Raw genomic sequence first — 15,000 nt, 5'->3', positions numbered from 1 at the left:
TGATGAGCACCAGGTGTGGTATATAAATGTTAAATCCCTCAACTTGTGTACTTGAAACTAATAATGCACTGTATTTGACTAACTGGAATTTAAATAAAAACTAAAAAATACTTTCTTTGAAAAAATATATAAAAATAAAAAGACTTAAAGTTTGGTGAGGGAGGAGAAGTGAAAGGACAAGAGAGAGGAAAGTAAAAAAGAAGATAAAGCAGCAGCTTAGACTGAAGATCCATATAGCCCAGGGCATGGAAAATGTGTGTTCAATAAACATTTGTTGAATAAATACATAAATGAGCAAGTCCGATTTCCCTGCTGTCTAATCATCTACCTCTACTTTAGTTTGCTAGCATCACACCCATCTTATGGCTTTTTATTGTCTCCTGAGCAGCAAAAAGTGTGAGATTCCCTCGAAACTCAGAGACATACTATGGTCAATTAAGCTATTTTGGTTAGTAAGTACAGAACTTATACACATAATAAAAAAGGATTTGATCAAGGATAATACTGTTTAGTTAAAAATAAAATCCTGGGTACAGTTAGTCAAGCATCCCATAGACTCTTTGTTTTGGCTCAGGTTGTGATCTCAGGGTCATGAGATAGAGCCTTGCATCAGGCTCCGGCTCAGTGTGGAGTCTATTTGAGACTATCTCTGCCTCTCCCTCTGCCAGTCCTCCCCGCAACCCCTCACCCCCACCTCTGCATGCTTGCTGTCTCTATCTCTAAATAAATAAATAAAATCTTAATAATAAATAAATAAATAAAATCTTAATGATAAATGAATAAATAAATAAAATCCTAGTTAATTGCTTTCAGGTCCACTGTGAGAAGTGCCATCATTTTAGACATGATAAGGTTTATGTATACCAACCAGAGACTTATCATCATGAATCTGCAGAATGTCTGCACTATAAAATATAGAAATTTATTATATTTTCATGTATATAAAGTAACTAATTATCCAAATAGGTAAGTATGCCATGGACAATACATTTTGCGGGTATATTTAAACAAATTACTGAATGATGAAGGAAAAATAATTAAATTTTCCAATAACATAAACTGGTATTTTTGACATGCTTAAAAGGCTTTAGCCATTTCCACTCTTAAACTTTCCTCTGAATCTGTATAAATACTATACTTTGAGCAAGTCCCTTTCCCATAGCTAATACAAAGATAATATTTGGCTCAGTATGTCTAAATTATCACAGACTTTGAATTTTTACAAGATACGACACACATGTTAGAACTATGTTTGAATTGCATCATGAAGCCCCAAGGTTTAGATGCTCACTTACCTCGTACTTTAAAATATTTCACATGGTTTGCCACAACCTCGGTCACACTTTCACCCAGACAGGTTTTCACACCATGAGGAAACAGAATAGATCGCCTTCTTCTCAGCAACCACTGTTTCTCAGTTTCTCTGTGGTCCAGAGGTAGTTTCCTTTCAGTAGAAGGAGAAGTGTCTGTGGATTCTGAGTCAGTCAGGAAAAAAGAAACTGTACTCTTGGGTTCTTGGATATCTTCTAAAGACATGTAGGTTTGTGCTACAGAGTGAAAGCATAGACAAGTCTTCTGATAATGAACAAAGATACAGTATGAAAGGTAACAAATAAAAACTGACTTTTGTGCCGTATTTCAATTTCAAAGTCATGATCAGACTACAGACATGTATGCCTCAAGAGTGGAGGAGTGAGCTGTCAATTTCTTTTCCATCTAACTCCTACTCCTTTATTTCAAGATTCTTGGTTATTGAAATAACTATATATCCAATTGCAACACAAGAAATAAGAGGAAGTAAGTCCGAAGTAGAAATTACTAAAGAAAAAAAACAAAATTATTGGAGAGATTTTAAAAGTTTAAATGAAGCAATAACAAACACTAAAATAATAGCATTTGGTTCAACTTCTTACAACAGTTGTATCATATAATATTATTTTAAAAGAGATTATAATACAAATATAAGGAAAAAATATATAGATTTTTAAATACCTGTTAATGATGTAAGGTTTCCTTCTATCACGACAAATATCAAAATACCCAGAGAAATCTTCCCCAAATGAGGAAACATAATCATTTGGGCCAAAATCAAAGGAAATGAGAAGAAACCAAAATCCTTAACTTGAACACCCGAAAAGACTTGAAACTTTCAGTAACAAATTATTATAAGAAAAGTCTAACATTTAAGAGTTTATATTTGAGAAATGACAAACATTCCAAAACCATTATAAATTAGCTAAATAAAAACGGTGTCCTTTCAAAATACCTGTCACTTCTTTCCTGAAATAACCAGCACAGCTACGAAAGCGGAAGAGATAAGCTAATTAGAACAGATGGGGAGAGACAATTTCTTTATTCTAATCTACCCAGCTAAGCTCTTTACGGCTCTTTCTTTGCCTTTAACAAAGAGTCCACTTAAAAATACTCTTTCACGTATGATTCACAGTTTCACAATTTTTATGAATCTAGTGGTTGAACATGACAGATTCACAAATTCTCTGGGGTCTTCTAGGGTCTATGATTTGTTTTTTTTTTTTTTTTTTTTTTTTTAAGATTCATTTATTTATTTATTTTGAGAGAGAGAGAGAGTGGGGGTGGGATGGAGGCAGAGGGAGAGAGAGTCCCGAGCAGAACTCCAAGCTGAATGCAGAGCTCAACTCCGGACTTGATCTCACCACCCTGAGCTCACAACCTGAGCCAAAACTAAGAGTCAGAAGTTCAACCAACTGCGACACTCAGGTGCCCCTAGGACTTATGATCTGTAAGCAAAAGATTTACAAGCCCAAACTGACTATACCTATCTACTTCAGAAATACAGAGCTAGGTACAAAACTAACTTTAGCTAGTTTTCCTGGAACTATTTCTTTTTGGCATAATTACTATCATGTAAATTTTTCTCCTTCATAAAAAATTTGAAAATCAGGGATGCCTGGGTGGCTGAGTCGGTTGTGTCTGCCTTCAGCCCAGGTCATGATCATCGTGCTCCTTGTTCAGAAGATAGCCAGCTTCTCCCTCTGCCTGCTGCTCCCTTTGCTTGTGCTCTCTCTGACAAGTAAATAAAATCTATTTAAAAAAAAAAGAAATTTAAAAATCTTTGGTTATAACCACTTAACGTCATCTTCTGTATTTATAAAATGGGATAGGAATAGTAAACCTAACCCATGATGGGTTATTGTGAGGATTAAGTTAGTAAATACACAGAAAATGCTTAGAATATTGCCTGATACATACTAAGCATACAATAAAAATGATAGCCACATGATAACTGTGTTAGCTAGTAAACATGAGGCCCGGTGTATTTATGTACATGAGGAACTCCTAGCCAAGAAAGGGTATCTTTAAGGGGGGTGGGGTTATGGACATTGGGGAGGGTAGGTGCTTTGGTGAGTGCTGTGAAGTGTGTAAACCTGGCGATTCACAGACCTGTACCCCTGGGGATAAAAATATATGTTTATAAAAAATAAAAAATTTTAAAAAAAAAGAAAGGGTATCTTTTACCACAATAGGACCAGATAAAATTCTTTGTATTAGGACAGTTGTTTTTATCAAATAAACCTAGTAGAAAGCAATTAAATTCATCAAAGTCCCTGGGAAAGCTAGGATTTACTATCAAATAGCACTGGATTTACATCTTACATCATGTACCTCTAGTGAAGTTTTCTGGGGGCGGGGGGGAGGGGACTGTTTGGTAAAGATCTAAAGCACATTTCTCTTGAGAAACCTAAAGTAGTCCTGACCCCAATTTCTTCAGTCCCCAAAAGGGATGCACTCAGTTGTAAAAGAAGAGACCAGCTGGGTGGGTGTAGACCATACCAACATAAGGAAGCCTGATACCCACAAAAGCCTGTCTTTTATTGGCCTCTAGGCAAAGTTTCCAAATTTCTCTAAGGACAAGTTCAGTTACAAGGGACTCTATAGAAGGAAGGAAAAAACACATGTTTTCCAATACCATTTTATATACTTCTGGTCAAGCAGGCTTTCAAAGTATGCATGTCTACTCACAGTTCTCCCATACCAGGCATAGTTCAACAATTAGAGGTCATTTTCACAATTAAAAAAAAATATTGAATACAAATGATATTTTATATTTCTTTTAGCCCAGTACATTTCTAAAGAAACACTAGTGATAAGAAAGAAAACTCAAGATAATTTGCTATGAAGAAAAGGCTTAAGCTTGGTGTTAAGCCAAAAGCAATTACAGCATAAGTGAATAACTTTATGATTAAAAAGTAGGTGACACTGGAAGATGAGGACAGCACATAGACTGGAACCAGATTAGAAAGGGCTCTGTATGAGCCCTTTTTTTCCCCCATAACATAAAAAGAAAACAAGCTGATTATAAGAGGCACTAAACTTTTTCTAAGTCTTGCTTAGATAGGAGTCAAACAAACCAAAAAAAAAGCTCCTCCCTTTTTTTCCCATATTTTTTCCCATAACATAAAAAGAAAACAAGCTGAGGCATTAAACTTTTTCTAAGTCTTGCTTAGATAGGAGGCAAACAAACAAACAAAAAAAAAACTACTCCTTTTTTTTATCCCAAGAGTTGTAAATTAAAAATAGTACTATCTTCTCTGAAAAGACTTTCCCTGTCCAGTGACAACCCTCTTACTATCTTTCTACCACTTCTCACTCACACACACACACACACACACACACACAACTAGGATAAACTCTCTCCTGAGCTTCCAAGAAAGTCTATTACAGTTTTTACCAGGAATATTAAAACTATTCATATGTTCATTTCTCCCACTTGACTATAAATGACTCAAGAACAAAAGCTGGGGTTCATTTTTTTGTACCTAGCAAATTGCCTACTAATAGATACTCTAAAAATGTTTCCTGAATGAACAAATTAACTATATGCCTGTTAAAGAAGAAAGAAAAATTAATCTAAGCATCAGTTATATGATATGAACTGGAAATCATAAATTTGAAAATTTATTTCTAAGAATGGCTCATGTTTCTTAAGAAAAGAATATTACGCCTTGATTTAATGAATTGGAAACGTGTTTAATATAAAATGTTGATAATCAACGCATCATTTCCACATGAATTTAGGAAAATGAATTTTAAACAATCTTCAAAACATGATAAAGGACAGTGGTACCTTTGAAAAACATACAAACAAAAAGTTAAGAAATCACAAGAAGATGTATTACACACTTGCTTTCCCAAAATTAGATGTATGAAATAATTAATAGTCTTTTTAAAAAGTCCCCTCCCATACACACACAAGTTGGGAATGAAAACATGTAATTATAACCATCTTTATAAGAAATCTCCAAAAGACAAATATCTTTAACAATATAAAGATGATGACAAGATTAACAAAAACTCAAAAACACTGAGGATTAACTGACAAATTCAAATACACATGATTTTGAAATAAAGTGTTCCAACTTTTAGCTTTATCTTAAATTGCCTTTGCTTCACTGCTTTATATACAGTTGACAATATAAATCCAAGAGATGCTTAAAACAGAAGATCAAAATAACTCTTAGAAAACGTGTTTCTTATCTGAGAAAATACAGTATCATTGTCCCCTCAAAATTTTCCTGATAACATCAAAAGCTTGTGAAGTCTTTAACCATGTAATACCACCATCATCACATGAATTCAAAACTGTTACCTGAACATTTAATAAAAACTTGAGCTCCATGGGGATCATAGATCTCTAAAAACTACAATTTAAAAATATAAAAGCAATTCTAGCAATCTGGCTTTTGCAGATGAATACTGGGTAAAGAGTTATAAAATTATATATTTAGTTCTAACAATTAATAAATAAGATTTTGAGGGTATTTTTAATTAAAGTTATGAGGACACCCATTTTATCTTCTACACTTACAGAAACTGTATACATACATTCTAAGGTATCAGAATAGAAGTCAATATTGATAAAGCTATACCTCAAATAAACTAATTGAGCTACATATGTAATTTTTATAAATCTGTTTTGGACAGTTAAAATTTTTTTGTTCCAAATTTCATTCTGAATGAATGAACTAAATTCTCAGATCCCCACATACGACATCAAAAGAAAAAGAAAACATATACAATTTACAGCAGAGTAACGGTTCCATTCAGCAACTGAGAAAAAAAAGCTGCGCTTTGAAAGAGTCAATTTTTATCATCTTCCTAACATTGTGTCTTCTTTTACACTATACAGAAGGGATGCCGTAAATGGCATTTTCTGAAGCCTTAATACTAAATTCTTCTTTAAAAAAATACACAGTATTCATACTGCATGCTTGAGCTGCAAAGAAGAGAATTACAATATAATGTGACTTGCCAACAAACTTGACAAGCACTGGGGCTGGCACCAGGGAGGACCTAACTCCCCTCAACTCCCAGTTATATGGAAGTACAGATCACATAGTTTTATTATCTACAAAAACATTCCCACATTTACATATGCTATTGCATAATCAGAAACATTTAATCAGAAAAATATCAAATATTTATGAAATTTTAATCTCTATCTAATAAGTTTATCTATACCAACCCATTTTCCACTGCATCTATGAGATCTCAACAATCTAATAATATATCTTATATATTTTAGATACTGTTCAATGACTTATAAAACTACCACAAGTTATTTTCTTCTCTGTGAGCTGACTAACACAAATGCTGATAAGCGGCTTTCCAGTAATCTTATAGAACATCTGTGTCATGTTTGTACAGATTAACTAGCTACTGCTGCCCTTCTGTTGCTGTAAATGAAGTTTCAAAATGAGCTCTCGAATATCTTCCCGCTTGGTCTTTATTACATGACGAGGAAACCATTTCTCCAAATGAATTGGAAGTTCAAAATTAACAATAGGATCCTAATGAAAGAAAAGAAAGAATGCAATCACTTTAGCAGTACAATTCAAATTTGTTTTTATTTCATTTTACAAGAAATGAGAAATTGCTAGCTTTTTAAAATAACGGCTTTACTGAGATATAATTCATATAATACATAATTCACCTAAACCTATGTATTACCATTCCTCCCCAACTATATGAAAAGTTCTAACTATATACTATAATCCTTATATGCTAAAAGTGCATTCAGTACTAGTCAAAAATACTCTACTCCTATACCCATTTTCATAAACACCACACCAAAAAATGGGGCTGGCTGCCAGGACAACCAACAATGCAATTAGAGGGCTAGAACTTCCAGTCTCAACCCCCCCGCCTACAGATAGTGGAGAGGGGCTTCACAAATAATGTTGGTAATGACTGAAGTAATGAGTAAACAGTTTAAAAAGCAAACAGTGACTCCTTGCTTTTAAAATTTCTTCCTTAATACAGCTACTTATAGTATCACTGATGAGCTAGAAAGTTTAACACTCATGCTTATTTTTGTATTTATCTAGCTTATGGTTTTCTGAGCTTCTTGAGTATATGGGTCTTCCATTTTTTTTTTTTTTTAAGATTTTATTTATTTATTTAAGAGAGAGAATGAGTGCTTGCACAGAAGGAAAGTGAGGGGGAGAGTGAGAGGGAGAAGCAGACCTCCTACTGAGCAAGGAGCCTGTCGCAGGACTCAATCACAGGACCCTGAAACCATGACCTGAGCAAAAGGCAGACGCTTAACCGACTGAGCCACCCCGGTGCCCCAATATATGGGCCTTTTAGTTTTGAAATTTTTTCTTCACATTTTTGTCTGCCTTTCTCTCTCCCAACCTAATCCTTCTGGAACTCTAATTACATGTAAATTACATTTTTTGACCTGTATCACACTTGTCTTTTATATTCTGATCTCTATGTTTTTTTTTCTCTTTGAAATATAGTGGAATTCCTTCCATTGCCCTTTTTTTTTAAAGTTCTAATCCTGTCTTCTGCTGCATCCAAGTCTACTACTAAACCCAACTAATAAGTTCGTTTTACTTTTTCTTCTAAGTTTTTATTTATATTCCCCTTAGCTAACATACAGTGTAATATTAGTTTCAAGTGCAGGATTTAGTGATTCACCACATATCTACAACACCCAATGCTTATCATAGAAATGCCAGTAAGTTCTTAATTTCAGATATATTATTCTGCATTTTCAGCTCTAGAATATCCACTTGATTTTTTAGTAGATTCCATCTCTATCCATTTTGTTCATCTTTGACTGTTTTCTCTAACATATTATTCAAACCATTTAAAAATTCTTCTCTGTTAAATAACTCCAATATCTGGATTATATGTGGTTTAATTATTTTCTTTCTTGATTAACTGTAATATTTTCTTGCTCACCCAGTAATTTGTGATTATATCCTACTAATTGTGAATAAAAAATTTATTTACATCTTTACATACCTTAAAAAAGCTCTCCACATATTGCAGTAAATATACTCCACAATCACTGCTATTATCTTGTTTAGGAACTTTAGGGCATAGGTCCACCATGTTTGTTTTGCTGAATTCACGATGAGTTTTTCGTTTAACTTCCCATTCTACCTCTAAATACCTTGAATCATCAAAAAGTAGAGTGATTCTAGTAGAAATCCCTTTACTATTACTATTCAACACAAAGAAAAACATTTGCTGCCAGATGTGTTGCCTCAAGTCAAAGTTCCAAATTTAACAGTACAAGTGTTTTAAGGCTTTAAGTGTTACTACTTAAAATTATCTGAGTTTCAGACTAAAATCTAGACTTTTTTCAACAACTCAACTTCATAACTCATATACATAAACTCATTTATATTATGAAGTAAACTGATAAATTATCTTAAAACTCTAGCTGGAAGCTATTTCCAGATCCTATAGTAAATTACAAAATTATACACATACACACACACACACACAAACACACACACGTGCACACACAAGTAATAAAAATATGAAAAAGTTCTTATTTTTTCTAAAATGATATTTTTGATAATCACTAATATCTGCAATGTTCCTTTGTAAAATTACACTTACTGTTCAGTTATGAATGCAAATTCTGAATTTTCTTTCAATATATACAAGTTAATATTTGAGAAATATTAATACTTGAATATTAACATACATGGGGATATATATGATTGATTATGTTTGTAGACTTCATCTAAATACGTAGTAAAATACAATTCATGGCATAGTCTTTTCAGTAATTCTTACAGTAACTTCAAAATTATTGAGATTTTAGGTAACAGAATGAGGGTAAAACTGTCATTACTTACTCTCGTAAATTCTGAACTGTGTTTTGTATAGAAGCAGCTTTCAAGGAATCTAGTATGAGAATGCATGGCCTATGAAAAGCAAAAAAAGAAATCAAGGTGTACATATCTGCATATGGAGTAAATTTAAATATCTGAAAAAACTATTATTACAGCATAGCATGTACCTACCTTTTACACATTTTCTTTGGTACTGATGGATTTGTCTCTGTACTCTGAAATAATAGGCATTTTTATGACTTTACAATTAAAACCAATTTCAATAAAATAATATGCAGTTACTCTTTAAAATGTTTGAAATACTCTGAAATTCAAATTTCAAGTAAGAGCTCTTTTCATCATCTAAAGTGAACCAACATCATTTTTTTCAAAAATTCACTGATTTATGTTCTTACACTGGTGAGAGTATCTTATATATACACTTTTACATGTGGCCTCAAGAAGTTATGGCACTTTAACATGGCCTAAAAACAACCTAGAATTCTAACTACTTCTATTTAGAGTCCCCATCTTAAGCAAAGATAAACAAGTTAATTTAATCTACCCTTATCTACATTTTCTAACTCAACATATGCTGTTGGTGGAGACAAATTTGAGAAACAACAGATCAAACTTCAAGCAGATTTCTTTAATGAAATCTTCTCAGTACCTTTATTATTCTAATGTAACCGTGAATCTTTAAGAGAGGACTAAGACATAGGATTTACCCAACTGACCTTATAATCCTTTTATCATAATCTGCATCTTAGAACAAGTGTTCCCAGGAACCTAATTTGGAAGGCTGTTTCTTTCTTCTACTTCTTTTTTTTAAGATTTTATTTATTTATTTGAGGGAGAGAAAGAGACTGTGGGGAGGTGAGGGAAAAAGGAAGGGCTTGATCCCAGCACCCTGGGATTGTGACCAGAGCTGAAGGTAGATGCTTAACCAACTAAGCCACCCAGCCACTCCTGGGAAGCCTGTTTCTATAAGCAAGAAGAAACTCCCCAATCATGTCACTGTTACAGCAGAAAAGGAAACTTCCTTTCTTTTGCCCACCCTATACCGGTAAGGGTAAAGAAATAAGCCTATGCCAGGATAGCAAGGCTACTGCTCTCTGTACCTACCAAAAAAAAAAAAAAAAATCACTAGGTGGTTACTTTGGTCAATTAAGACACCAAAACTAGACCATGCATGCCAGTTTGGAGGACTATAAAAGAAAAGTTAACAAAACACAAAAAGGTGGAGCCTAAACAACATATGACTAAACAACCAATGGGACAACAAAGCAATCAAAGAGGAAATCAAAAATATACATGGAGACAAATGAAAATGAAAACAAAACAGTCCAAAATCTTTGGGATGCTACAAAAGCAGTTCTAAGAAGTTAGTTTATAGCAATATAGGCCTACCTCAAATAAACAAAATTTCAAATAAACAATCTAACTTTACACCTAAAGAAACTAGAAAAGAAAGAGCTAACAAAGCCCAAAGCTAGAAGGAAGGAAATAATAAAAATCAGGGTGGAAAGGTGGTGGGTATTAGAGAGGGTACGGATTGCATGGAGCACTGGGTGTCGTGCAAAAACAATGAATACTGTTATGCTGAAAATAAATAAATACATAAATTTAAAAATAAAAAAATAAAAACAAAACAAAATTCTTTCATCGTTTTAATAAAAAAAAGGAAATTAATTAAATTAAAACTAAAAAGAAAAACAACAGAAAAGATTAATGAAACCAAGAGCTGGGTCTTTGAAAATAGAAACATAATGATAAACCTTTACCCATAATCATCAAGAAAAAAGAAAGACAATTCAAATAAAATCAGAAATGAAAGATGAGACGTAACAACACCCAATAAATATGAAGGATTATGAAAACTTACATGCCAATAAATTGGAAAACCTACAAGAAATGAATAAATTCCCAGAAAGACACAATCTTCCGATACTGAATCAGAAAGAAATAGAAAATCTGAACAGACCAATTACTAGTAATGAAACTAAATCAGTAATCAAAAAGTTGATGACCAGATAGATTCATAGATGATTCTACTGGACATTTAAAAAAGAGTTAGGGAAACCAGGGTGGCTTGGTCAGTTAAACAATCAACTCTTGGTTTCAGCACAGCTTATGATCTCAGGATCATGAAATCAAGCCCCACATTGGGTTCTGCACTCAGTGTGGAGTCTGCTTATCCTTCTCTTTCTGCTCCTCTCCCTGCTTGCTCTCTTTCTCAAAAATAAATAAATAACTAAAAAAAAAAATAAAGAAGAGTTAGTATCTACTCTCCTCAAACTATACCCAAAAAATAGAAGGAAAGCTTCCAAACTCATTCTATGAGGCTAGCATTACTTTGATTCTGAAACCAAAGACACCACAAAAAAAGAAAACTACAAGCCAATATCTCTGATGAATACAGATGCAAAAATCATCAACAAAATACTAACAAACTGAATTTAACACTACATTAAAAAAATCATTCACCTCAATTAAGTGGAATTTATTCCAGGTATGCAAGGATGGTTCAGTATCCACAAATCAACCAAGGTAACACATCCCTCTAACAAATTAAAGGATAAAAACCATATGATCATCTTAATAGATGTGGAAAAAGCACTGGACAAAATTCAACATCCACTCATGGTGAACACTCTTTATGATGAACACTCTCAACAAAGTGGGCTTAGAGGGAACTTAGCTCAACAACATCATAAATTTCATGTATGATGGCCCATAGCTAACAACATACTTATGGGGAAAGCTTCTCCTCTAAGACCAGGAACAACGATGCTCATTCTCACCACTTTTATTCAACATAGTACTAGAAATCCAACAATCAGACAAGAAGAGAAATAAAAAGCAACCAAACTGGTAAGGTAAAAGTAAAACTGTCAGATGACACACTATATACAGAAAAACATTAAGACTGTACCAAAAAACTATTAGAATTCATAAATGAAAACAGTAAAGTTGCAAGATAAAAATTAAAATACAGAAATTGGTGCATTTCTATACACTAATATCAAAATAGCAGAAATAGAAACTAAGAAAACAACTCATTTATTATACCAAAACACTCACGCACAAAAATTTAGGAATAAACAACCTCACAGGTGAAAGATCTATACTCTAAAAATGTAAAATACTCATGAAAGATATTGAAGACAAATAAACAAGTGGAAAGACATAACATGTTCACAGATCTGGAGAATCAACGTTGTTAAAATGTCCATACCACACAAAGTACTCCTCAGATTCAAAGCAATCCCTATCAAAATACCAATATTATTTTTCAAAGAACTAGTAAAAATAATCCTAAAATGGAGCCACAAAAGATCCCAAATAATCAAAGCAATCTTGAGAAAGAAGAACAAAGTTGGAGGTACCTTAACCTCAGATTTCAAGCTATACTACAAAGATACAGTGATCAAAACAGTATAGTCCTGCCACAGAAGAGACACACAGATCAATGGAATAGGTTAGAGAGCCCAGGAATAAACCCACACCCACATGGTCAATTAATCTATAACAAAGAAGGCAAGAATATACAATGAACAAAAGATAGCCTCTTCAATTAAATGGTGTCAAGAAAACTGGACAGCTATGTGCAAAAGAATGAAACTGGATCACTTTCTTACACCATATACAAAATTCAATTCAAAATTAAAGACCTAAATGTGAGATCTGAAACCATAAACCTACTTCAAGAAAACACAGGCAGTACTCTTGGACATCAGCCTTAGCAACATTTTTCGAGATCTGTCTCCTTAGGCAAGGGAAACCAAAACAAAAAGATACTATTGGGACTACATCAAAACAAAAAGCTTTTGTACAGCAAAACAAACCATCAACAAAATGAAAAGGCAACCTAACGAATGTGAGAAGATATTTGCCAAAGACAGATCTGATAAGGGTTAATTTCCAAAATACATAGAGAGCTTATACAATTTAACACACACACTTAAGTCCAATTAAAGATGGGCAAAGGATCTGAATAGACATAAGACCTACAGATGACCAACAAACACAAGAAAAAATTTCTACATCACTAATCATTAGGGAAATGTAAATGAAAAGCACAATGAAATACTACCTTACACCTGCCAGAAGGGACTAAATCAAAAAGACAAAAATAACAAGTGTTGGGGAGAATGTGAAGAAAAAGAAATCCGCATAAACTGTTAGTGAGAATGTAAATTGGTTTTCTACAGCCACTGTGAAAAACAATACAGTTTCCTCAAAAAATTAGAAAAAGAAATTCCATACAATCCAATAATTCCACCACTTGGTGTTTATCCAAAGAAAGTGAAAACACGTATTTGAAAAGATATGTGCACCATAATGTTTATTGCAGTATTATTTACAATAGCCAAGATATGAAAGCAGTCCAAGTGCCCATCAACAGATGAATGGATAAAGAAGATGTACACACACACATACACACACACACACAGAGGAGTATTAGAAATAAAAAAGAATGAAAGTCTGTTATTGGCAATGATGTGGAGGGAGCTAGAGGCTATTACACTAAGTGAAATATGTCAGATTGAGAAAGACAAATACCATAAGATTTCACTCATATGTGAAATCTAAAAAAACAAATTAATAAACAAAAAGCAGAATCAGACCTATAAATACAGAGAACATAGAGAAATACAGAGGGGCAGAGCATCAGGGGATGGACAAAATGGGTGAAAGGGGAGTGGGAGAGTCAGGCTTCAGTAATGGAATAAATAATCATAGATATAAAAGTCACAGCATAAGGAATATGATCAGTGACACTGCAATAGCACTGTATAGTGAAGATGGTGGCTATACACCTGCAGTAAACGTAGCATAACATTTAAAATTGTCAAATCACTATGTTGTACATCTGAAACTAATGTAGTACTGTATGTCAAACTACACCCAAAAAAATAATTTTAAAATATATATTTTTTTATATAACATATATAAATATATATTGAATATATATATTTAGGTTTAGATTACTAATTACACTAGCTTAAAAAAATGCTAACATGATGAAGAATAAAAGTACATCTGAAGGTGCGTTTGGATGGCTTGGATGGTGGGAATCTGCTCTTGGCTCTGGTCATGACCTCCAGGTCCTGGGATCGAGCCCCACATCAAGCTCCTGGCTGGCTCAGTGTGGACCCTAATTCTCCCTCTCCCTCTCTCTGTCTCTCTCAAATGAATAAATTAAAAAAAAAAAAAACTTAAAAAAAAATACTCTGAAAAGGAACCAACCAAAATGAACTAACAAATTACTGAATAAACAAATAAAAATAGTTAAAATAAGCTACAAAAATGCAAGAAGAATGATAATTTCTCTTATTCTGTTTCCTATCCCCATAAAAATATATCAAAGAACCATAAAACAACACATTTATTATGGCCCAACAATATCCATCATATATAATACTACATGTAGAAAACCCAAAGACTCCAAAGACTCCACTCCAAAACTGCTAGAACTTGTACAGGAATTCAGTAAAGTGTCAGAATATAAAATCAGTGCACAGAAATCAGTTGCATTTCTTTACACCAACAACAAGACAGAAGAATGAGAAATTAAGGAGTCAATCCCATTTACAATTGCACTCGAAACCGTAAGATACCTAAACCTAACCAAAAAGGCAAAGAATCTGTACTCAGAAAACTATAAAGTATTCATGAAAGAAATTGAGGAAGACACAAAGAAATGGAAAAATGTTCCATGCTCATGGATTGGAAGAACAAATATTGTGAAATGTCTATGCTACCTAAAGCAATCTACACATTTAATGCAATCCCTATCAATATACAATCAACTTTTTTCAAAGGAATGGAACAAATAATCCTAAAATTTATATGGAAGCAGAAAAGACTTCAAATA

General features: G+C 33.3%; 2 protein-coding genes across 7 annotated transcripts in view; both read right to left on the bottom strand.

The window, feature by feature from the left end:
* Positions 1–3,625, bottom strand: part of IMPG2 (interphotoreceptor matrix proteoglycan 2) — an 86,621-nt gene extending 82,996 nt beyond the window's left edge. The window contains exons 1-2 of the mRNA XM_059164294.1: positions 1,993–3,625; positions 1,296–1,547 (exon numbers count right to left, since the gene is read on the bottom strand). Of these exons, the coding sequence (XP_059020277.1) occupies positions 1,296–1,547; positions 1,993–2,077 (337 nt within the window). The 5' untranslated portion in view covers positions 2,078–3,625. The remainder of the gene's footprint in view (positions 1–1,295; positions 1,548–1,992) is intronic.
* Positions 3,626–4,989: 1,364 nt separating this feature from the next.
* Positions 4,990–15,000, bottom strand: part of SENP7 (SUMO specific peptidase 7) — a 162,013-nt gene continuing 152,002 nt past the window's right edge. For all 6 annotated transcript variants that reach the window (XM_059164277.1, XM_059164281.1, XM_059164282.1 and 3 more), the window contains 4 exons: positions 9,312–9,355; positions 9,144–9,212; positions 8,296–8,446; positions 4,990–6,830 (listed from right to left, as the gene is read on the bottom strand). In XM_059164277.1, coding sequence (XP_059020260.1) covers positions 6,693–6,830; positions 8,296–8,446; positions 9,144–9,212; positions 9,312–9,355 — 402 coding nt within the window. In that variant the 3' untranslated portion in view covers positions 4,990–6,692. The remainder of the gene's footprint in view (positions 6,831–8,295; positions 8,447–9,143; positions 9,213–9,311; positions 9,356–15,000) is intronic.

This window comes from Mustela lutreola, chromosome 2 (genome assembly GCF_030435805.1).
Source record: "Mustela lutreola isolate mMusLut2 chromosome 2, mMusLut2.pri, whole genome shotgun sequence".
NCBI lineage: Eukaryota > Metazoa > Chordata > Mammalia > Carnivora > Mustelidae > Mustela > Mustela lutreola.
Note: the sequence above shows the minus strand (reverse complement) of the source record. Positions and strands in the feature narration are given on the sequence as shown.